The 24,598-nt window shown below is 48.2% G+C and overlaps 1 protein-coding gene across 4 annotated transcripts in view; it reads left to right on the forward strand.

Moving 5' to 3' along the window:
- Positions 1–19,081, forward strand: part of Dlgap3 (DLG associated protein 3) — a 67,918-nt gene extending 48,837 nt beyond the window's left edge. For 3 of the 4 annotated variants that reach the window (XM_036177465.1, XM_036177463.1, XM_036177464.1), the window contains exons 9-12: positions 15,648–16,132; positions 17,099–17,190; positions 17,542–17,685; positions 18,203–19,081. In XM_036177465.1, coding sequence (XP_036033358.1) covers positions 15,648–16,132; positions 17,099–17,190; positions 17,542–17,685; positions 18,203–18,421 — 940 coding nt within the window. In that variant the 3' untranslated portion in view covers positions 18,422–19,081. The remainder of the gene's footprint in view (positions 1–15,647; positions 16,133–17,098; positions 17,191–17,541; positions 17,686–18,202) is intronic. The other variant, XM_036177466.1, reaches the window with a different exon arrangement.
- The last annotated feature ends 5,517 nt before the right edge of the window (positions 19,082–24,598 follow it).

Below are 24,598 nucleotides of genomic sequence, written 5' to 3' on the forward strand. Positions count from 1 at the left end.
TCACTGTTTCTGTCCACTCTACTACTGTAGCTCCGAGAAGCACCATATGCTCCTGAGATGTTAGGGTGGCAAAAAGCTGCCCCGTTGCCTGACTTATTCCAGCAGCTGCTGCCCTCCAAACCCTTAATATGCCATGAAAATTACAGAACAGTGGCGTTGCGTGACAAAGTCCATTTGCAAACCAGGAGAGAAATCAGAACCCTGGGTAGATACAGTTCTGTGCTCCCACCCTCCTTCCTGACTTCCATGCCTTTCCTAAGCCAACCCACAAGTCTTGATTGGTTCCCTGGAAGGCTTTATGACTCCTCGTTCAGATGGGTGGCTGCTGAAGAGTAATCCTTCATTCCTTCAGACAAGCCAGAGTCCTGCAAGTGGGGCAGCAGGCCTTCGATGAGCACATCGCCACCCAGCCATTCACCCATGATGTCAGTCAGCAGATAATTCCGAGCATTTGGTATGTGGCAGCTCCTGGGCTGTTCATCAAATGCTCTGGAAACTGTCAAAGATAAGACTTTTGCCTCATAGAACTTACAAGCTGGAGGGCAATCAAGACAGGGTATAAATAATCCACAATGAAAAACAGTATTCTGTGTAACGGTATAATATGTATATTCTATATAAACAGTATATATAAAAAAGAAGGGATAAAGTGAACTTAGTTCAAGTAGGCAAGTGAGGAGCACACTGGGGTGATGTTGAGGGCGAGCATTTGGGGAAGGGGATAGCGTGCTGGGAGTGGAAAGACTTGGGCATGTGTTAAGAACTGGAGGAAGGGTCCTGTGGCCAGTGTGGAGGGAGTGGACGTGCTGAGAGATGGAGAAGGCCGGGGCCAGGTTGTGCAGGACACAGGCTCAGAGAACTGGGCTCTAATCATGTGTGATGAGTAGCTATTAAAAGGTTAAAGGAACAGTGTGACACGCTCTAATTTATGTTTACAAAAGAGCATTAAGTACTGAATGGAGACTTTCTTCTTTTTTTAAAGATGGGGTCTCACATATCCCTAGCTGGCCTAGAGCTCACTTGTGTAGCTGAGGCTGACCCCAAGTTCCTGATCCTTCTGCCTCCAGTTCCCAAATTCAGGAATGACAGGAGTGTGCCACCATGTCACACCTGGCAATAGATGGAGAATGAGTTTGAGGGAAGAAATAGTAGAAATTAAACAGATCAGGGTGACTTTCAGGATGCAGGAGGGTGGTGGGTGGTGTTTTGAACTCTGCTGGCTGTGACATCAGACCTTTCTCCTATGGTATTTATAACTGTCCGCTGCTAGTACATGCGAGCTGTTCAGTTTTGGGATATTGATTTTGTATTCAGCAATCTTGCTGGTCCCTTATCAAGTCTCAGGTTGTCTGATAATCGTGGTGGATTTTCTATGTAGTTAATTAATTTCTTCAAGTTAGGATATTTCTTTCAAATATGTATTTTAAATGTTATTATTATTATTATTTTGCTGGATGTGATGATGATTGCCTTTAACCCCAGCACTTAGGAGGCAGAGGCAAGCAGATCCTACCTTTGTGAGTTCAAGGCCAAGCCTAACCTACATATTGAGTTCTAGATCAGGCAGGGGTATATAGTAAGACATTGTTTAATTTTTTTCTTATAATAATATATTGAATTATGTACCCTGTTGAGTGGTAGTGGGCTCATCCAATTCCTGATTGTGTGTGTGTGCACACACACACACTTGCACATGTACAATCAGAGGATAACTCGCAAGAACTGGCTCTCTTCTTCCATGTTGTAGGTCCCAGAGATCAAATGTCAGGCTCAACAGGAAGAGCCTTTATCTGCTGAGCCATCTTACTGGGCCTGAGATACACTTCATTTTTATTTTATGTGTCTGGGTGTTTTGCCTGCTTGTGTATCTGCACACCACAGGCATGCAGGACCCCTGGAAGCCAGAAGAGGGCATCGGATCCCTAGCACTATTGTTACAAATGGTTGTAAGCTGCCATGTGGGAACTAAGAGTCAAACCTGGGTCCTGTGGAAGAGCAGCTAGTGTCCTAATCACTGAGCCATCTCTCCAGCCCCCACGATAGAGTTATAATGATGATATTTCTAACAAATTTTGATGGGTACCATTTTTGTCCCTTTAGGAATTCTCTTCTATTCTTACTCTCTTAAGGGTTTTAAAAAATGAAAACCCGCTGGGCGGTGGTGGCTCACACTTGTAATCCCAGCACTCGGGAGGCAGAGGCAGGTGGGTCTCTCTGAGTTTGAGGCCAGCCTGGTCTACAAAGGAAGTTCCAGAAAAGGCACAAAGCTACACAGAGAAACCCTGTCTCAAAAAAAAAAAACAAAAAGAAAAAAGAAAAAAAAAAAGAAAGAAAGAAAAAGAAAACCCTTGGGCTAGAGAGATGGCTCAGGAGTTAAGAGCACTTGCTGTTTTTGCAGAGGACCCGGGTTCAGTTCCCTGCACTCATGTGACAGCTCACAGCTGTCTATTACTCCAGTTTAATGCCCTTGTCTGACCTCTGGGAGCACCGGGCACACTCAAGTAAACACTCATAAACACGCAATAAAGTAAGTAATTATTGAAAGAAGGAAAGAAAGCCAGTTGGTGGTGCACATCTTTAATCCCAGCACTCAGGAGCTGAGGCTGGTGGATCTCTGTGTTCAAGGCCAGCCTGGCCTACAGAGTGAGTTCCATGACAGCCAGGGCTGTTACACAGAGAAACCCTGTCTAGGGGAAAGAAAGAAAGAAGGAAGGAAGGAAGGAAGGAAGGAAGGAAGGAAGGAAGGAAGGAAGGAAGGAAGGAGAGAGAAAACCCTTTGTCCCCCTCCTCCTTTTTTTTTTCTGGTGCTGGTACAAAAACCTGAGGCCTTTGCACAAGCCAGGCAAGGCTCTACCACTGAGCTACATCCTTATCTTTATTTTTTTTTAAAACATAAGATCCAACTTGAATTTGATTGAATGTTGGGAGTCTATTGAAATGATCTTAGACTTTCTTTTTCCATGTGGAATGTGATATAATATATGAATAAATTTTCCATGTTGGTCTAGTCTTTCAATCTTGGAATAACCTCTGCTTGATTTTATTGTGTGCTTAGATTAAATTAGGCTTTAATGGGGCTTCCATATTGTCCTAAACAAGTGTATGTATTACTTAAAAAAAAAAACAAACAACCCAGCTAGCCTTGACATAGGTAATGCAGGGTCAGGACCCTAGGGTCCTTCTCATTTGTTGCTCTTTAACCTTCATGTATTACTTCATGTTAAAAGAAATTGAAGTTCAAAAATTAATACTTATTGCATCTATACTCCTAGCAGTTGGAAGGAGGGTGAGAGGAGGATGATACTGTCTTCTTTTATAAAAGACTTCCTGAAAATTGGAACACTTTCACTTATACTGTATTTATTGTAACTGCATCACATGGAGTCACCTAGCTGCAAGGGAGGCTGTGACGTATCGTCTGTAACCCAGGAAGCAGTGTGCAAGACAGGAAACACACAGCTAACAGTCAGGGCTTTTTTGGCTAATGACAAAACCAAAAATGGATGTATGGAGCTTAGCAGTTTTTCTTTCTTTCTTTCTCCCCCCCACCCCCACCAAGGCAGAGTTTCTCTGTGTAACATCCCTGGCTGTCCTGGAACTCGCTCTGTAGACCAGGCTGGCCTCGAAATCAGAGATATCTGACTGCCCCTGCCTCCCTGAGTGATGAGGTTAAAGGAGTGTGCCACCATGCTTGGCTGCCTTAGCAGTTTTTTTTGTTTTTTGTTTTTTGTTTTTGGAGCTGAGGATCGAACCCAGGTCCTTGCGATTGCTAGGCAAGCGCTCTACCACTGAGCTAAATCCCCAACCCCCTTTAGCAGTTTTAAAAATAAGTCTTGCTACATTAGTTTTTATATAATTAGATTTTTGAATAGTTATTACTTGAAGATTTTAATGTGTTTGTAATGTTGACCCACAATTTTTTTTTTTTTTTTTTCCCGAGACAGGGTTTCTACGTGTAGCTTTGCACCTTTCTTGGAACTCGCTTTGGAGACTAGGCTGGCCTCGAACTCACAGAGATCCACCTGGCTCTGCCTCCCGAGTGCTGGGATTAAAGGCGTGCGCCACCACCGCCCGGCCGACCCACAGTTTTTTTTAGCTATGTCTTGTAGCCCAGGTTGGCCTTGGCCTCTGATCTTCTTGCCTTTTCAAGTGCTAGGATTACAGGTGTGTACCACTATGCTTGTGCCATAATTTTGTTTCAGTTGTTATTCAGCTTAGATATGTCGCTCATGCTAGGCTTTTTAAAAATTATTTTAATTTTACTTTTGTTGGTGTTTTGCCTGCATGTGTGTCTGTGTGAGGGTGTCAGAAGCCATAGAACTGGAGTTACAGACAGTTGTGAGCTGCCATGTGGTTGCTGGGAATTGGACCCAGGTCCTCTGGAAGAGCAGCCAGTGCTCTTAATCACTGCGCCATCTCTCCAGCCCTCAAGCTAGACTTCTAACATGAGTTTGATAACTTCCCTGCCACCTCTCTCTCTCTCTCTCTCTCTCTCTCTCTCTCTCTCTCTCTCTCTCTCTGTGTGTGTGTGTGTGTGTGTGTGTGTGTGTTCTTAGAAACAGTCTTATAAAGCAGAGGTGACCTTTTCCCTAAGAGTTAGCAAAGGTTGCCTATACAACTTTCTAGTCTAGTGCCTTTGGGGGAGGGAAGAAGTTTTTAAGTTATCTTTAGTTTATTTAGTGGCTATTAATCTATTCTTGCTTTAATCTATTTTTCTTCTTGAGTCATTATTTTTAAACCATTGTATAATAAACGGGCAGTTTACAAAATGTGTGGCACAAAATAACCCTTTCTCTTGCTATTATAATGTTGTGAATGTTCGTTCTTTCTCTGTGTGGTTTTTATTTTTTATTTTTGCATTCCTAATACCATGCTGTCTCAGTCACTGTTCTATTTGCCGAGAAGAGACACTGTGACCGAGGCAGTTTATAAAAAACGGCATTTAATTGTGGGCTTGCTTACAGTTTCAGAGGCGGGTTAGCGTATGAGCATCATGGAAGGGAGCATGGTGACAGGCAGTCAGGCAGGCTGGCCAGTCTGCGTGGTACTGGAGCAGTAGCTGAAAGCTTTACATCTTGATCCAAAGGCGGCAGGCAGAGAGAGAGACAAAGGAGGTTGGAACCCATGGGACTGGAGTGACAGGTGGTTGTAAACTGCTCCTTGGGTGCTGGGACTGGAAACTGGGTCCTCTGGAAGAGCAGCTAGTGCCCTTCAACACTGAGCTGTATTTCTAGCCCAATTTCTTAGATTATTGAGACATTCTCCATCGTGCATACATGCATATAATAGATGAATATATGTGTGTGATGTATCTCATATATGATTAGACTTGTAAATTATAATGCCCAAATGTTTATCTTCCATTTTCTTGTTATGTTTAATTCACAAGTTCAGGCAGAGAGGTGTAGGAAAATATCTCACACAGGCAGGGCATGGTAGCAATCAGGAAGCAAGGCCATACAGATCTCTGTCAGTCGGAGGCCAGCTTGGTTCACATAGCCCAATCTAGGCCATCCAGGGATATATAGTGTGCCCCTGTCTCAAAAAGAAAGAAAGAAAAATAGATTCATAAAAGTACTCCAGGAATTTGAAGCCAGCCTAGAAAAACAACAAGGCCTGTATTTCAAAAGAAAGGGACAAAAAGGCAGAGGCAGGTGGATTTCTGTGAGTTTGAGGCTAGCCTCTTGTTAGTAGCAAGTTCCAGGCCATCCAGGGCTACATAGTGAGACATTGTCTCAACATAAAATTGATAGCATGTACCCTCAATTTTTTTCTGGGAACATATTTCATGAAGCTTTTTTTTTTTTTTTTTTTTTTTTTGAGAGTGGCCATTTTGAGGCAGGGTTAGCCTCAAACACACGGCAATCCTCCTGCCTCAGTCTCCCATCTGCTGGGATTGTAGGTATGCTTACCACGTCATCTCATTTCCCTCTTTCTAGCCTGCTTGTAGGCTTGGGTAGCGTTTTGATTATAGTTCTTCAGAGGGCTGGGCTAAATCAGCCCCTGTGTCCTGTGTGGTCTGATGGTGCAGGGTTACAAGCACGCCTGAATGACTGGTGTGTGCGTCTGTCACTGCCCACTCCTTGGTGCTCTGTTTCCTCCTCAATGGGGGACTACTGGAACTTTAGATCCACTTGGAAATTAATATCTCAGCTTGAAGTTTCTGTGTTTCCCTGGTAGAAAACACTGGAACCCCACATCCCCATATAGAACATCTTTCATGTTCTAATTTCCCAGCATCCTCCTTCCAGGCTGCCTTCCTGAAACACTAGCATGTTTTTTTTGTTGTTGCTGGTTTTTTTTTTTTTTTTTTTTTTTTTCAGTCTATGTTTACAAAGCTGACCTCTTTGGCTGTTGGCTGTATGCGGGAGATCTCCCTCTAGCTCCTCAGGGTATATAGGTTTGGGGTTTCTCCTCTCTGTCTTCCTCAGCCTTCCCTTCTAGCCTTCCGCATATGTCTGGCCTGACCCTCCTGTGGCTTTCTTGGCTTAGCAGGGCCTCTCACCACTCAGGTTTTAAGACTGCATTTTGTTTCTGGAACCTGAAGCTGTCTCCTATTTCCAAACCTGGCAGCGGAGCAGAAACACCTTTCTGATTTTATTTTCTTCAGCTCTTCTAGGAGTTTGGGTGTGGGTGGGGGCTTCCCATATTCCTTCTTCGATATTGATCAGTCACTTCCATGAGGCTGAGAGCGGCCACCACAGGGAAAAGAGGACCTAATGAAGAAGCCATGTGAAGGAAAAGGGAAGCCGGGGCAAGGCAGACAGGGAGTGTGGTGTGAGCGCTGAGGTCTTGATGGCGAGCGGGTTGGAGGAGAGACTGGAGGAGAGACGGTGAAGAACTGAGTCTCTGGGACAGGTGATCACACTGGGCAGTCAGAGGGAGTGACAGGTGGGGACAGGGCAGATCTGGCCCATCCCTCTGGCCAGCCTTCCTTGCTTGTCTGCTGAAGGCATCCTTTGGTATACACCTGCACAGCTCTTGCCAGCCCTTCTGTCCCTGGCACATTAATTCTGACTCACCACACACCATGCCCCAGCTGGTGCCTAGAGGTGAGCCATGGAGTCCAATAGCCCTGCTCGGCAGACTTCCAGGCCTCCCTCTACCCACTGCCACCCATTTTTCTGGATTCTTATCTTTCTTGCTTCCCAGTCTATACTTTGGTTTTAAAAACTGCTGGGCAGAGCCAGGAAGAGGGGTGCTTGCTATGATTAAATCTCACAACCTGAGTCCAATCCCTAGAACCCATGATGGAAAGAGAAAGCCAGCTCCTCCTGCAAGTTGTCCTGTGACCTCCATATTTGCACTGTGACATACACGTATATACTAAATGAATAAGCAAATAGATGGAAAACTAACAACATCTGTTGGTACACTCCCTGATAGCTTCTTGGGTGGGGTTCAGATATATTGCCTCTCCTTTCTGAAGCTTGTCTGTGGATGCTTCCAGTTGCCCGTTGTTGGGACCAAATCTCTCAGATCCATCTCCTCTGACCCTCTCCATTTGCTTACCAGGTTACTGGATCCCTGTTATACTTGTCAAGTACTGTGTAGGTACCAGGCTACCAAGGTGAGCAGAATCAGATGAATCCCTGCCATTTGAAGCTTAGTCTCAGGATCATCTAGACTTTCATAGAAAACACAGTTAGAAGTTCCTACTGTACTTGTCTTCCCAGACCCAGATGCCTGGACCACGGTCAAAGAGAATAGCATATGCAGAAAAGCGATTCCTGGGACTTGGGGGACCAAAGAAAAGGTGATCTTGTTACTGTTATTCTTGTTATGTTGAAATAGGGTCTCATGTAACCCAGGCTGACCTCAAAATTCTATATCCCAGCACCGGGGAGGCAGAGACAGGCAGATCTCTTCTAATTCAAGACTGGTATATCATTGTACCTTGCCTCTATGAACCACACACACACCCCCGTTACACTCTCTCGTTCTTCCTCCAACTGTCCCTTTCCTCCTTTCAAATGGTCCCCACTCTGATTTAATGTCATATTTGTCCATATGTATGTGTAAATATATACATGTGCATATTTAAATCATGTTCCATATGTGAGAGGATTTGAGGTATTTATCTTTTATCTCTACTACCCTCTCTGTTCTTGTCTTTCTCCCTTTAAACCTCTTTCTCCTGCATAGTCCCTCTTCTTCTTTTATCACACACACACACACACAGACACACACACACACACACACACACACAGGCAGACACGGACACACACAGACACGGACACACACAGGCAGACAGACAGACAGACACACGCATGCATGCACGCACACACGCACGCATGCACGTGTACACACACACACACACACACACACACACACACACACACACACACACACACATCTAGATTCTGCACCTGAGAAGAGTGGGCTATTTCTTGAGTCTGACTTATTTTGCCTTAACACGATGGTGTCCACTTTCTGTAATGTCAGAATTTCACCTTCTTCATGGCTGTCTGGAGAGGTTCTTAACTGACCCTTGTGACCTCCAAGTCTGCCTTGCTGGACCCTGGCTTGAAGTCTTGGCTGCTCTCTTAGAAAGGAGCTTCTCCAGAGATTGGTGCACTGACGTGTTCCTCCCCCTCCCCCCTGCCCACTCCTCTCCCACCCCCGCCACCCTGCTGCCAAACTCTCCTGGCAAAACCCTTGCCAGTTTGTGGGTACTGAATGTTCCTTGTATACTCTATCTCTTGGGGCAATCCAATTTCTGCCCAGAGAGCCACAAAAGGGCCAACTCCCTGAAGTTGCCATGATAACGACTTCCAGGATTACTAGGAACTCAATCATTGTTAGCAGAAAGAATTGGCGTGGGGGCGGGGGTTGGGGGGTGAGGCTCCACTGTCTAGTTAAAGGGCCCAGAGAGGAAATATGACGCATTGTTTTACATGAGTGTTAAATCACAGCGGAAGCCATTTCCTACCTGGTGCTTACCGCTGTTGAAGATCACAGCAATGGTTACCAAGTCCAAAACCAAAGAGGGACAGACCTAAGTCCTGGACTTCAAGACCTTGAAGATTCATGTTATTTTAGGATTAGGTTTGTGTGTGAGTTACAGAAAACCCATGAATAACAGTGACATAAAAATGGCAGAAGTTGCTTTCTTGCTTGCTTGGGTATCCAAAGGGTTGATTGGTGTCCTACAGGCTCAGAACCCAGGCTGCATTCTCCACATGGTATCCATATCGTGTTCCAAAATAGTTGTTTGAGGTCTAGTCATAGAGTCTACAATCTTCCTTTTTTCCCCCCAAACATTGTGTGTGTGTGTGTGTGTGTGTGTGTGTGTGTGTGTGTGTGTGTGTCTAAGTTAGAGAGGACAGCTTGTGGGAATGGGCTCTTTCCTTCCACATACATGGCGGTCAGAGGTGGCCTCCTGTGGTTCAGTTTGGTGTGGCACCTTTACTAAGCCATCTCACTGGCCTATACCCTACTTTTAATGACACTTTCATTACTATGGCTTTGTGTGTGCTAGGCAAGTTCTGTCCCACTGAACACTTCCTTTCCAAGAACACTTTCTAAAAGTTGTAAAAGTTCTGCTTGCACCCCACAGGCTAGAACTTTGCCGCCTAGCTCTACTAGTTATAAGGGAGATTGGGAAGTGAATTATTATCCAGAGTGGCCACCTGTCCAGCTTAAAATCATGGGATTCTGTTCCTGAGGAAGAAAGGGAGAATAGATGTTGGGGATAATTAATACTCCTCACCACCCTTGCAGCCAACCAACCAATCAGCCACCCAGCCAACAGTGAGGTTTGAGGAGCCGCTCTATTTAGTGAAAGAGACGGATATGCAAATAATGGACTCCAGTGCCACGTGATGGGGAGGATAAAGGAGGTTTTGTTCCGAGTGCTGCGGGAGAACAGATGGAAATGATCAACAGCAATCAGAATAATTAATGACTACAATGGCCGAGCTGGGGCCGCGCTGCTACGCTGGGCTATTGTGTGAGGCCAGCTCCTTTTCTCGGTGGCAGGCGAGAGCCACAAACTTTTCTACTTCTCCACAATAGCTCACACAATGGCAGGCCAGGTGCTGGCCCTTCTTCCCATATATTATCTCCCAGCCCCAGGGCTGGTACCGCTGCCATTCTCACTGAAAAGACACAGAACCAGGCACGAGCCATCCAGCTGGCTTTGGAGCCAGGCAGTCTGGCGCTAGAGAACCCAGATTTAACTCCTCTACTCTGCTGACACCCCAAAACAGTTCATTCTCCTTCCTCCCTCCACCCCCCACAAATCTCCAGCAGGTAGCCCCCTCATGGACTTCACTGTGCCTGCTGAGGCCGGCTTCCGGGACCTCGGTTTACTTCCACGCCAGCTCCTCGCTCGCTTGTACCTCTCCTCAGTTATCAGCCTGGCCTCAGTGGTCAGACAGCTGATTGCTGTACTATCCCTAAGGATGGGGAAGCCTGGGGTTGGGATGAAATGATTTGAGGTGCCTGGATTGGGTCACTGTTCTGTCTCAGGAAATCATTTTGCCTGTTAAGGGTATCTTTTCTCATCTGTGAGTAGGGATGATGCTGTCACCCTGATGCCACGGATATTAAGTCATGTTAGGTGATTAACTTAGCACATACTGAGTGCTCAGAAAGTGTTAACTGTTATCCCACGCCCCACTTGGACTGTTTCTCTTCCCTGTCTTGATTTCTCTTTACACGTGTGTTTGTTTCGCATCCCTGCTGTGACAGGTGCGGTAAACACATATTTATTATCGTACATTTCTGGGCTCAGAAGTTGTTCCTAGATTTACCTGGGCTAACAGCAAAGTGTTGGCAAGACTTTGTCCCTTCTGGAGATACGAGGAAGAATCCATCCTGTTACCTTTTCCTTTTTATTCTCCTTTTTATTTTTGTGATGCTGAAGATGAAACCCAGGACCTCGTGCATGCTAGGCAAGTAGTCTTCCCCTGAGCCACACATCCATTTGTTTCTTCCGTGTTTTTCTTCCTCTGCCTCCTTTCTGGGCTCCCTCTCTTATTAATAAGGACCCATGTGATTAAGTTGTACTGGCATGTTACTTTTTTCTCATTGCTGTTATAAAATTCCTAACAGAAGCACCTTAAGAAAGGAAGGCTTTATTTTCTCTGTGGTTAGGAGATGTGGTCCTGCTGGGCAGTGGTAGTGCAGCCTTTGATCCCAGTACTCAGGAGGCAGAGGCAGGTGGATCTCTGTGAGTTCGAGGCCAGCATGGTCTACAGAGTGAGTTCCAGGGCAGCCAAGGCTACACAGAGAAACCCTGTCTCGAAAAACCAAGAAGAAGAAAATAAAAAAAGACATGGTCCTTTATGACTGAGCATGAGGCAGCTGGTCATATTGCATCCAAGGTCAGGAAACTAAAAGCTGAGTGCCCAGCATGAGAAGATGCTCAGGAGGCTTTCTGCTCCTGCTCGGACTGCTTAGGGTCACTCTGTTCCCAGTCAGTGGAACATCTCCAGAGCTGCCCTCACGGACACACCCAGGGGTGCACTTCCTGAGCGGTTCTGAAACCCAGCCAGGCTGACTATTAAGATGAACCATCAAATCTAGATAATCCAGGATAGTCATCTCATCTCAGGATCCTGAACTTGGCCAAGACCACAAAGTCCCCTTTGCCATGGGAGGTGGCATACCTCCAGGTTCCAGGGATTAAGAAATCCTTTGGGCACCATTATCTTACATGCCCCCTCAGATTTCTCCCTCCCCCTAAGATATGGCTACCTAGAGCTACCCCAAAACCAACCTCGCTTCCTCCGATGGGCATTCCCCTTCCTCCTGCTTGCTTCTCAGATACCATCTTTGATGAGGTTGTTTTAACTAGTTTTCCCCGCCTCCTGACAGCCCATGCAGTCTGCACCTGCTCTTGCTGTGGTCAGCAGGGACAGAGCCTTGATCAACCTTTCCTTCTCAACCAGCTGCTTACTCTCATTGGCTGTTTGGACCTCCTTGAGGTTTTCCTCTCCTCTACACACTCCTCCTGGCTTAATGTTTTGTTTTTTTTTTTTAAATCTTAAAATTACATTTATATCTGCTAGGCAGTGGTGCACACCTTTAATCACAGCACTTAGGAGGCAGAGGCAGGTGGATCTCTATGAATTCGAGGCCAGCCAGGTCTACAGAGGAAGTTCCAGAATAGTCAGGGCTACAAAGAGAAACCCTGTCTTGAAGAAAAAAAAAAAAACCAACCAAACAAAAAATTATATTTATCTCTGTGTGTATTTGTGTTTGTGTGCATGCACATATGCACATGCATGTCCACCTGTGTGCACCATGGCACATGCGTGGCTGTCAGAGGACAATTGAAGGAGTTGATTCTCTCTAGACACTGTGTGGGCCCTAGGGCTTGAACTCGTTACAATGCTTGGCAGCAAGGGCTTTTGCCATCTCAGTCTCTCTCCTCCTGGCTCCCAATCCCTGTTCTCTCTCTGTGTTGCACTGTCTTCACCTACCTGTGAAGTGTCCAGCTTTGCCCAGGGGTTTGGACCTTTGATCCAGTGCGCTTTCTTACTGTGATCTTGTCCCACATGAACAGCTAGTTCACAAGGATGGCTGACTCCTGCTCACCCTGTGCAAACATGACTGTTGGCTGGGAGCGATAGTGAGGACCGTGCTTCACTGAGCCCAGCGGCTCCCCAGCTCCCTCAGCCTTCCTTGGGGTTTATGCATTGAGAGAGTTCTCCGAGGAAAGGACTTAGAACTTGAAGCCTAGGGCACTTTTCTGTTTCTGTCTGAGGGAGTGTGGAATCCTCTCAGGAATTCCCAGAGGTCAGATGAAGGCATCAGGCCAGTGGAGCGGAAGGGCAGAGTGTGTTTAATGGGGAAGGACACCCTAAGCTATAGTGTGTTTAATGGGGAGGCAATTTCAAGGAGGAAAACTTTGCTTTGGGTCACAGTTTCAAAGAGTGCAGGCTGACATTGGGAAGCAGGCTGTCCATGTGGCCCATTCACTTATTGGCAGATTGAGAAGCAGAAAGGCCAGGCCTGTGTCAGAAATAGAATGGTCCTCAAGCTCACTCTACAGTGACCCACTCTGGCTAGTTAGGTCACGGGTGTCAGAGGTTCCACAACCTCCCAAACCTTGTCAACAGCTGGGGGCCAGTTGTTCAAATAGGTAAGCCTGTGGGGTCATTTAAAAGACTCAAAACTCTTACAACAGGGAAAAGGGTTGGGATGGTACCTCTTCTGAAATGTAGTTGCTGGAGAGAAGCCTACTGTGACCGTGACCTCTGGTGTTTGCAATTACTAGAGCTTGGAAGGGGCCACAGGCCAACTGTAGCTCAAAGGCACAAATATTCATAGGGAACCGAGGTGTGTCCTGAGAGTATAGTTAAACACATGTGGCTGTCACCAGAAAGAGAAACTAATTAATCAAAACAGTGGAGTTGCTTTAAATGCAGGAAGACTGCTGAGGAGGCCCAGAACTGAGGAGTGATCTTGGGGGCAGACAAGGGACTCACAGGGGCTTGAGCAGAGAATAGTCAAGGAGCAAGAGTGAAAACAGCCATCTCAGGCAGGGGAACAGCATGCTCAGAGGTTGGCAGTCAGAAGGTAATCTATTTAGGGATCAGAGAGGATGTAGAGAGGAGGAGGTTGAAGATGCAGGCACGTCCAGAGAGTAGGGGCTTCAGGTCAGTGCTGGATGGAAGTTTGAGCTATCTCTTGCTGGCCATGGGGAGTCATGGAAAGGGTTTTGGGCAGGGGAGTGATTTAGAAGAGCTTGTCTTTAGGAGGACTACTCCAGTCTTGGGGTAGACTGGGCAGTAATTTCTGGGTCCCAGATTTTAACAGACACAAGATATAATTTTCGACAGAGGAAATAAATACTTTGGAAATATTGTCCCATTCCTATGGTTTTATATGTGTGCATATGTATATTAATTATGTATATGTATTTATATATAATACAAATTTAATCAGACTGCTTGTTGTTAGTTTAGATAGGGTCTCACTATGTAGCCCTGCCGGGCCTGGAACTCACAGAGATCTGCCTGCTTCTGCCTCCTGAGTGCTGGGATTAAAGTTGTACGCTATTTGACTGTATTTTACATGCACCCTCACACATGTTAGATGGCCTGGATGGAGAACTTCCCTAAGGCACACACTCACAAAAGTAGCATTAAGACTCAGGTGAGCTTCCTGGTCCAGGGTTTTCCCTTCCTCTTCACTATACTGAGTGCAGAGGTATCTGAAAGAGGGCCAGTCAAGGTGAATGGTGTCCAGGGGAGATACCAAGGTGAAGGTCATGTGGGAGCCAATGAAAGTATGTTCTCTCTCCTTTCTCTGGGTGGGGGTGGGGACATGGGGTTCGTTGGAGACTGCACATGAGTGCATCTCTTTCCTGAGTCCTGCAGCATCCTTCTGGGCCTGGTTTCTATGGCAACAGGCTCCCAGCAGGCAGCCTGCCAGCTGGAAGGAAGCAGGCAGGCAGGCTTGGAGAGAAGGCCTGGGCCACAAGAGGAAGGTTGAAGTTGGCAGGGGAGAGCATTGGGGGGTATGTCTAGTAGAGTCTCCTGGGAAGCTGCACAGGACCCTGGAGATGTCTTATGAGACCCTCTTGCCTTTTAACCGTGTGGAGGTGGAGGTAGATGAGGACCCAGGGCCCTTTCCTTTGAGGTTCTTGAATTCCCAGACTACTTCAACTTCTGTTCATCTTTGACAACCTGCACCCTCTCCCCAGCCTGACTCCTACGTCTTATTGTCCGGCCCCAGGCTCATGCTTCATAGCGCCCATTGACTGCTTTACAGAAAAGAGCCCCTACTCTGAACTCCAAGTGGGAAAAGTGAACAAGGCCAATTGACTTTCTGTTTTGCATAGAATTTACATATAATTAACTCTAAGACAAGAAATTTCCAGGCCCTGTGTCACTCCTGCCAACAGCTTAATTCAGCTCCACTGGCTCTGGCAGACTGTCTGGCCAGGCTCTGGGCCGAGCCATCCTGCCGTATTCCCCCCTCCAGCCCAAGCTGCTCCCAGGCATTTCTTCTGTTAGCTGGTGCAGCCCTGGGTCCAAATCCTGGTCCTGGCACTCTAAAGCTGGATGACCTGGGATTTACTCACTTCTCTGTAAGCCTAGGACACATTGGATAGTCACTGTAAGCCTGCAGAGACATATCTTTTCTAGAAATACTGAATTGCAAGCTGAGTGTGGTGGCCCAACACCTATAATACCAGTCCTGAGGAAGTTGAGGCAGGCAGCTCACTATGTGTGTGCAGCCTGGGGATCCATGGTGAGTTCCAGGTCAACCTGGGTACAGAGGGAGACCTTGTCTCAAAACAACAAACCACAAAGAAAAGTAACAAAATGCTTCTGCATTCCTAGTTCAAGGAGCTACCACAGCCAGGAGCCCCACAGCTGGCTTCCGCTAGGTCAGTCTCTTTGCTTCCACGTCTCTTCTGGTTATAGGTACAGGTAGTTAAATATTTTGACTGTCACTGCTGTTTAGTGGAAGTGCAATAGGTAAGTATATTCGGTACCTACCAGCTGCGAGGGCCGATCGATTTTTGAGTGTGTGCATCAGTGGCCAGCGTTTTGTATTGTAGGCCCAGCATCTTCCTTTAAAAAAAAAATTAATTAATTATTGTTTTTTTGTTTGGAGTTGGGATGAGGGTGGTGACCTGGGGTGACCCGAGCAGGAGCAGAGAGAACAGGCATCTCCCTCCACAGGCGGGCGAGGTTCAAGCGCTCCAACAGCGTGACAGCCGGTGTGCAGGCAGACCTGGAGCTGGAGGGCTTGGCCGGCCTGGCCACCGTGGCCACAGAAGACAAGGCCCTGCAGTTCGGACGTTCCTTCCAGAGGCACGCCTCTGAGCCCCAGCCCGGGCCCCGGGCCCCCACCTACTCAGTCTTCCGCACGGTCCACACGCAGGGCCAGTGGGCCTACCGCGAGGGCTACCCACTGCCGTATGAGCCGCCGGCCGCTGATGGGTCGCCTGGCCCTACCCCTATCCCCGCCCCCGGCCCCGGGTCCGGCCGCCGAGATTCCTGGATGGAGCGCGGCTCACGCAGCCTCCCCGACTCAGGCCGCACGTCCCCCTGCCCACGGGACGGCGAATGGTTCATCAAGATGCTGCGGGCAGAGGTAGAGAAACTGGAACACTGGTGCCAGCAGATGGAGCGTGAGGCGGAGGACTATGAGCTGCCCGAGGAGAGTGAGTCCACTGCCACCCACGCGGGGGAGACGGGCGCTGGCATCCTGTGCGTGGGTGCCCGGGTATGGGGTATCGCGGTGGTGGTCCCCACTGCAGCACCCCGGCAGGCCCCTCTCTGCAGGCTTGGGCTTGCCTCCTCTTTGGTCCTTCAGTATTGGAGCTTGAGGTTCCTACTGGCAACAGGGCATGATGGTAGGGGCGCCCGGAAAGGGACATCTTTAGAGGCCAGGGCTAGAACTTGGGGGTGGGGTGGGGTGGATCATGACCAGGCAAAAAGGAGGTGGCCACAGTCTTAAGTGACTAACTCCGTGAAGAACAATCTGTTCAGATCTGGACAAGTTCACGGTTCCAGTGTGAGCTTGGTGGTGAGGCTGAGACCACATGCAGTTCAGAAGGGCTCTCCCAGAGGATGCTGGGATTCCTCAGTGAAAGATGTAGGGTTTTAACATTGTTGGAGGAGACAGCTCAAGCGAGAACAGGTCTGAGGAGGAAATGGGAGGTCGGCATGGCAGACAGCCCTGTGACAGAGGGTATGCCCGTCCCCATGAGTGCAGTCTGTGGGGAGCCAGTGTCAGGTTCCTGAGATGCATTAACAGTTCTTAACAAATCAAGGACGCATGCATGTACTGATTAGTGACAGAATCTGGCCAGTGAATGATCATTGAGCTCGTGCTCTGGCCAAGGCTGGGAGGCGAGATTAGGGACACAGGTAGGAGGAAGGCTATTCTCAGAGGGACCAGCACTTGGTAAACACAGGCTGTGTGGAGGAAGGAACTTCATTGAGGAGGATGAAGTCTTGGTGTGATTGGAAGTTGGATAATAGGATGGGGAGGAGGGGCTGGAGGAGAGTGATGGATAGCTAGGACAGTAACCAGAGGTGAGCATCTCAAAGGGTTAACTTCCCAGGGGACTGGGGAAAGAGGCACCTTATCCCACCAACTCCTTGAGACCCCTTCTGTCCTGCAGTCCTGGAGAAGATTCGCAGTGCCGTGGGCAGTACACAGCTTCTCCTGTCTCAGAAGGTCCAGCAGTTCTTCAGGCTGTGTCAGCAAAGCTTGGTAAGTGTGAGGGCAGAGCGAGGTGTGTGGATCTGGCAGGTGACCCAGTGGGACCGAGAAGTGGGACCAGGTCTGTGTCCTTGGAGGGGTGGATTGCGTGTGGCCCAAGACAGGTCATCCAGTGTGGCCCAGAGAGGCCAAAAGGTCAGAAGTGTCTTGTTTGGAGTGTTGTGTCTCAAGGTGGAGTCCAGCGTTTCTGCCCAGGTAGGAGAGACCTGGGCACCTCCATCCCTCAGCCCATTCCCCTAGGCTGAGCTTCCTAACCGTGAGACTGAGTGTGGTTTTCCCTGAGCCTGCATGGGGTCAGACTTCCCTGACTGGCTGCCTCCCCTGTGTGTCCCACCACGGCAGGACCCCACTGCGTTCCCTGTGCCCACCTTCCAGGACCTGGCGGGTTTCTGGGACCTCCTGCAGCTCTCCATTGAGGATGTGACCCTCAAGTTCCTGGAGCTACAACAACTCAAGGCCAACAGCTGGAAACTCCTGGAGCCTAAGGTGTGTGTGTGGGTCCCCTCAGGCCAAGAAGCCACAGCACCAAGAACAGCTTTAGATAAAACAGCTGCTGTTCACGCCACTGCTGCCTCAGCCACCTCTGGTCAGCTGCAGTGTGGGGAGTAAAAGTAGATTTTTTAAAAGGCGATTTTCAGCCCACTACTTGCTAGATTTATGTCTTAGATGGGTGTCAGAGGTGAGACCTGGGCAGGCCCCTGGAGCCCTGGCAACGTCCGCCCCCAACCCCTACAGCTTACACATGGGTGCTAGCTATTGAGAACGGTTCCACCAGGGGGCGCTCGACCCTCGCCATCATTTGGAGACCTGTACCGGGGTTTTGACCTTGTGGAGACACGTGCACCTGCAGCATCGTGTCCCCCGGCTAGTCCTAGGCGCGGTCCCGTGTCGATCTACGCGAATTCAGCCCCTCGGGGAGCTGGGCTGGGGGTGTGGGGCGCGAATCGGGCTGCTGCAGCGGTCCGCGCCGCCCAGCTCAGCCGCGCGCACGCTCTCCCGACAGGAGGAGAAGAAGGTCCCTCCGCCGATACCAAAGAAGCCCTCGCGGGGGCGGGGCGTGCCGGTGAAGGAGCGCTCCCTGGACTCCGTGGACCGGCAGCGGCAGGAAGCGCGCAAGCGGCTCCTGGCGGCCAAGCGCGCCGCCTCGTTCCGCCACAGTTCGGCTACCGAGAGCGCGGACAGCATCGAGATCTACATCCCCGAGGCCCAGACCAGGCTGTGACCTGCCCGGGCCGCCCAACCTTGGCCCGGGCCCGCGGTTTTCTACCCGTACTGTACACCTAGCGTCGAGGTCACTGTGAACGCGGGCTGCTCCGTGCGCCCGCCCTGCCGGCACCGCACGCCCCGGCTCCTGCCCGCCGCACTTTCGTGGGTTTTTTACCTTCCTGATCCCACGCAAAGGCGCCCGGGCTAGGCTGGGGGCCGTGCCTCTCCGCCCAGCGCCCCTCACTTGGAAATCCCATCTTCCTGGTCCGACGCTTTGTCCCCATCCTTCCCCCACTCCATGGGCACCATCTCTGCCATTATTTTACACCCCACCCCCCACGGGCCAGGCCGGGCCGGGTCCCCCATCTGGGCTCTGCGTCCCCCCCACACCCCGCGGGGCTGGGCTTCGTGGGGATCAAGCTTCGTGGCTTTTTATGAAGAATCCCGAACCCCGCCTAGGAGCCCGCCCCACCTTCCCAGGGCTCCACCCTCAGCCCTCCGCCCACAGGGCCCAGGGACCACAGTGGCTGGACCAACCCAGGACCAGGGCGCCTGGGCCGCTCCCCTTTCCCACATCTGGGGAGGGGAGACAGGGGCTTCCCCTCACCACACCTGTGGCTGTTCCCACATCCCTTTGACTATCCCAGGAAAAATAAAACCGCAGAACTGCACCGGAGCCAGCTCTCTCCAGAAGATACCACCTCTGTGGGGGGCTTGCATAAGGTGCATGGTGGGGGAGAGGAAGAGAGAGGGCCAGGAGCTTGAGCACTCTTGATTTGGGGGTTGCCTGAGCCCTTCCTGGGAAGGGAGAAAGGGGATTCTGGCGGTCACAGTAAGGACCTGTGCCTTCCTGGAGAGGTCCTGCTGGTGTGTAAAGGGGAGGGAAGGAACCCGTTTGTCCCTCATTCAACCCAGGGCCCTTTGCCTCCTAGATCCTCCAGAAAAGGAAGCCCTGCGTTCAGTACTTGACACACAGCACATGCGCATTGGGGGGGGGGTTATTATAAATTAATTAATGCACACACGCTTTCCATGGAGGACAAGTACACTTTTCTTGCTCCAGTCCAATCCACTCAACTGCAGCAAACTCCAGATTCGCGCTGCCATTTGCTCTGATGCCTCCTGTAGGTGGACTCTTTGAAGCAGAAGGACTTTACTGAGAAACCAACTTCCAAGTTAGGAGGCGTGGCTAGTATTTCCTAAATGCCTCGGGAGGGTCCGCCAAGGGATAAGTGCTTCACGAGTAGAGGGCTGACGCTCAAGGAGGCTTAAGCGGGCTCTCCAGAATGACAACGTTACAATTAGTGGGCAAGCCGGGGCTCGTGCCGAATCGTGGGATTCATAGATATACGGGGAAGGAACGTGAGGATAGCCTCACTAAAGAAGCCCTTCAATTGTCTCCGGGGCTGTTGTTTTGGGCCACACCGGACCAGCCGATTCTTATTCTTTCGTTCACCAAATGCTTGTCACTGGCAGACACCATGGCGGTAGCCCTGAGCCCTGTCCTTTTTATTTATTTATTTATTTTATTTTTTATTTTATATATTTTTTTGGTGTGTGTGTTGGGGGAGGGAGGGGGAGAAGAGAGAGCACGTAAGTTAGAGGTTGATGGCGTGTGCCTTTGGTCATTCTCTGCCTTATTTTTTGATCCAGGGTTGCTGAATCTGGAGCTTGTCTATTCTACTCTAATGGCTAGCTATCAATCCCCGGGGCTTTTTTTGGTCTTTACCTCCCAGTACTGAGATTGCAGGCATCCACTTCAATGCTAGGCTTTTTTTTTTTTTTTTTTTTTTTTTTTTTTTTTAATGTGTGGGTTCTGGGGATCCAAACTCGGTCCCTATCCTTGCATATCAATCACTTTATCTACTGTCCTTACCGACTTTACTCAGTCCTTAGTTTCTGTTTTTTTTTTTTAATTTAAATTTAAAGTGTATGAGTGTTTGCCAGTGTGTGTGTGTGTGTGTGTGTGTGTGTGTGTGTGTGTGTATGCTTCCGAGTCCAGATAAGAGTTCAGACCCCTTGGAAGTGGAGTTTGGATAGTTGTGAACTGCCATGTAGGTGCTGGGAATTGAACCTGCGTCCTCTGGAGGAGCAGCCAGTGTTCTTGGCTGCTGAGTGGTCTCTCCACCCCTTCCAATGGGCTTTAAACAGGTGTTGCAGGTGATTCCGACACACAACCAGGTGTGGGAAAGACGTGAACTGGAGGCTATTTTCTGTTGGCTTTCCAGATGGGGGATGGGTAACCTTACTTCTCTTGAGAGTGTTGTTTTTTGTTTTGTTTTGTTTTTTGTTCTGTTTTTTAAAACCCTAAATTGGGACATGAGTGAGTTTTGAATGATCAGAGCAATCATGTGTAGCAGGTATTGTGATTTTTCAGATAAGGAGACAAGCTTGGGAGCTTAAACTCCTTACTTCCAATCCTGAAGCCAGGAAGATGCAGAGTCTGCATTATATGGGACTACACTGCACTGTGTTCAGGGGGATCTTTGCCCTTACTTAGAAATGGGGCTAGGTTTCCTGAAGTCATGTAGTAGATGGGAGTAGACACAAGGGAACATGTCAATACTAATAGGTCTGGTCATCCTTCTGTGAGCGTATACTTAAAATGTCCCAAGGAGCCAGGTGTGGTAGCACACACCTTTAATCTCAGCACTTGGGAAGAAAAGGCAGGCGGATCTCTATGAGTTTGAGGCCAGTTTGGTCTACTTAGCAAGCTCCAGGACAGACAGAACTACATAGAGAGGCCTTCTCTCAAAACCACAAAAGCAAACAAAATATCCTCAGGGGTTGAGAATGTGGGGCAGTCTCCTGGTGTTGGTCCAGTGGACTAGGTTCTTACTCTGTGCCCCAGAGGGACAAGACAGAGGTGATTTTTGTGTACAAGTTGTAGTTTTTTTTTTTTTTAACTCTTTGGGGGCCCACCATCAAATAAATCACATACAGGCTTATTCTTTCTTAGAAATGCTTGACCTTAATTTGGCTTATTTCTAGTCAGCTTTTCTTAAATTAACTCATTAAGCTTTTGTCTCTGAGCTTTTATCCTTCTTTATTTCTGAATACCTTTCTTACTTCTTTCTCTGTGGCTTGCTGTGTAGCTGTGTAGCTGGGTGGCTAGGTGATTGGCCCCTTAAGTCCTCATCTCCTCCATTTCTAATTTCTTGATTCGTTTTCCCAAATTTCTCCTATTTATTCTCTGTTTGCCAGCACTGCCTATCCTTTCTCCTGTCTAGCTATTGGCTGTTCAACTCTTTATTAGACCAAGCAGGTGTTTTAGACAGGCACAGGAACACACCTTCACAGGGTTAAACAAATGCAACATGGAAGAATGCAACACATCTTTGCATCATTAAAGAAATGTTCCACAGCATAAACAAATGTACCACATCTTCAACTAATATGCTACAACAATTGGCTCTTAGCCTGGTCATAACCTGGCACAGGAGCAGAAAAGCTATAGTTTGAAGAAGGGCCTGCTCTCAGAGAAGCTGAGTACAAACCACATACAGGTACAACAGAAGGCTGATGCTGGGTATTGTATAATGAACTTAATTCTGGAGGTTGGGAGGTCTTATTTTAAGATGGAAAAAAAAAAGCCAGGTGTGATGTTGCATACCTGTAATCCCAGCATTTGGGAAATGGGGCCAGGAGGATCAGAAGTTTGAGATCATCTGTAGTTACATAGTGAGTTTGAAGCTATTCTGGTATATATGAGACTCTTTTTTTTTAAAGACAAGGTCTCACTATATAGACCAGGCTGGCCTTGAACTTGCAGTGGTTCCACCCATCTGCCTCCCCAAGTGGTGGGATTAAAGGCATGCATGCCACCTTGCCCAGCGAGACTGCCTTAAACAAAGCAAAACAAAAAATACTAAAACAAAATGCCTAAAGCAGGTTACAATACTGTGTACCTGTAACCCCACCTACTTGGGAGTCTGGACAGGTGGACCATTTGAGCCTTACTTGGGGCCAGCCTAGCTAACATATCATTTCCTGTCTCAACAATAAATAACTGGGTAGGCTGAAGAGTTGATTCAGTGGTTAAGGGGACTTGTTGTTCTTGGAGAGAATTGGGATTCAATTCCCAGCATCCACATGGCAGCTCACAACTATCTGTTCCAGGGGAGTTGATGCCCTCTTCTGACTTCCTTAGGTACCAGGCATGCACAAGGTGCATATACAGCCATGCAGGCAAAAGACTCATACAAATAAAATAACAAATATATAAAAAAAATCACCACCACAAATACAATAAAAAATAATAGTAATAACTGAATGTGATGAGGCATGGTTATAATTACAGCATTTTAGAGGCGGAGACAAGAAGATTGTAGTGAGTTCAAGGCCAGTTTAGGCCACATAGCAAGACTGACTCAAAAGGGGTCTGAAGCGATGGCTCAGCTGTTAAGAGCACTGGCTGCTCTTTTAGAGGAGCCAATTTAGGTTCCCAGCACCCACATGACCACATAACTGAAACTCCAGGTCTAGGGGACTCAGCACCCTTTTCTGACCTCCTTGGGCACCAGGCATACCTATGGTACACTCATGTACATGTAGGCAAAACACCCATAATTTTCAATAAAATTAAAAAAACAAAAAAAATTGTCTCAAAAGAAGCAACAAACACAAACAGATACCAGCACACACATATCACTCCAGCTGGAGGCTGGAGCATCAGAAGTTCAAGGCCAGTCTGGATTGTATGAGATCCACCTATTCTCAGAACAAACAAGAAACCAGCATGCATTTGGTGGCAAAGGCCCCCTCTCTGGAAAGCCAGAGGAAGAAAAGTGTGTGAGGGAGACAAACAAAACACCCTTTTGCAATCTCACCTATTGACTTGGAGTCCTTGTGCCCTAGTCACTTATTAAAGATGCTCAGACCTCTTTGCATGGTTACAATGGTAATTAGATTTCAATGTATTTTTTTCAGCAGGAACAAACAACGTTAATTAGATTTCAATGTAACCTTCAGCAGGGACAAATATCCGTCTGAAGCACAGGGAGTTGGGGGAAGCCTGGGAACTGTCTTGCAGTATGACTTGGAATTTTGCATAGGAGAAATGGAAAAGGAGGCCACCCCCTCAGGCCAAGGAACCAGTGTGGGCAGAGGCTTGGAAGGATGACTGTGTTGGGAATGACTGGAAAAGCAAGCTACAGCAAGATGACAGATCAGGACAGGGTTGATGACTTGGCCAAAAGGGATCCATGGGCTAACCCAGACATCCCAGTGTTTTATTTAGGTTTTTGAATGATCCTTTGGCTAAAGGCATAGACATGGAGTGGAGGGGCGGTGGGAGGGTGAGGAGCTGCTAATGTGGTCCAGGTAAGAGGTAATGGCATTGATTTTGAGGGGTAGTTAGGAAGCATAATGCTGTAGGATGGATCTGGGGAGCGATGGAAAGAGCAAACTTGAAGATATTACACAGATTTTTTCTGCTAATGAACAAGGAATGCCCCGAGTGAACATCGCAGGAAGATGCATGAATCTGGGGAATACTTAACATGTCAAGAAGCACTACTAACACTTACCTGGAGATGTCAAGAACTATGGTGCTTTCTGCGCATTAAGATGGTTTAAAACAGCAACCCCAGAGGATGTCTTAAGGTTTTATTTTAATTGCTTTTATTTATGTGAGTGTGTGAGGGGGAGTCACATGCCACATGCCACACTCTGTGGGGAGGTCAGAGGATGACTTTCAGGAGTTGATCTTCTCCTTCTACCATGTGGCTCCTGAGGATTAAACTCAGCCCATCAGCTTGGTGGCAAATACCTTTATCTGCTGAGCCATCTGGCCAGCCCAAGGATATCTTCTTAGTGTCTTTTTAAAAATACAAGGGGTTGGGGATTTAGCTCAGTGGTAGAGCGCTTGCCTAGCAAGCACAAGGCCCTGGGTTCGGTCCTCAGCTCCAAACAAACAAACAAACAAAACAACAACAACAAAAAACCCCCCAAAAACCAAAACCAAACAAACAAAAAAACCAAATAGGGCTGTAGAGGTGGTGCAGTGGTTAGAGAACATAGCATTCTAGCAGATGACCCAAGTTGGGTTCCCAGCACCCATGCCTGATAGCACCTCCTGTAACCTCAGTTCCAGGGAGATCTGACACCCTCTTCTGACCTCTACAGGTGTTTGTGCTCATGTGCACATACCGCCCCCCCCCAATATACATACACACAATTAAAATCCTTTTTA

Source organism: Onychomys torridus, chromosome 2 (genome assembly GCF_903995425.1).
Source record: "Onychomys torridus chromosome 2, mOncTor1.1, whole genome shotgun sequence".
Classification (NCBI taxonomy): domain Eukaryota; kingdom Metazoa; phylum Chordata; class Mammalia; order Rodentia; family Cricetidae; genus Onychomys; species Onychomys torridus.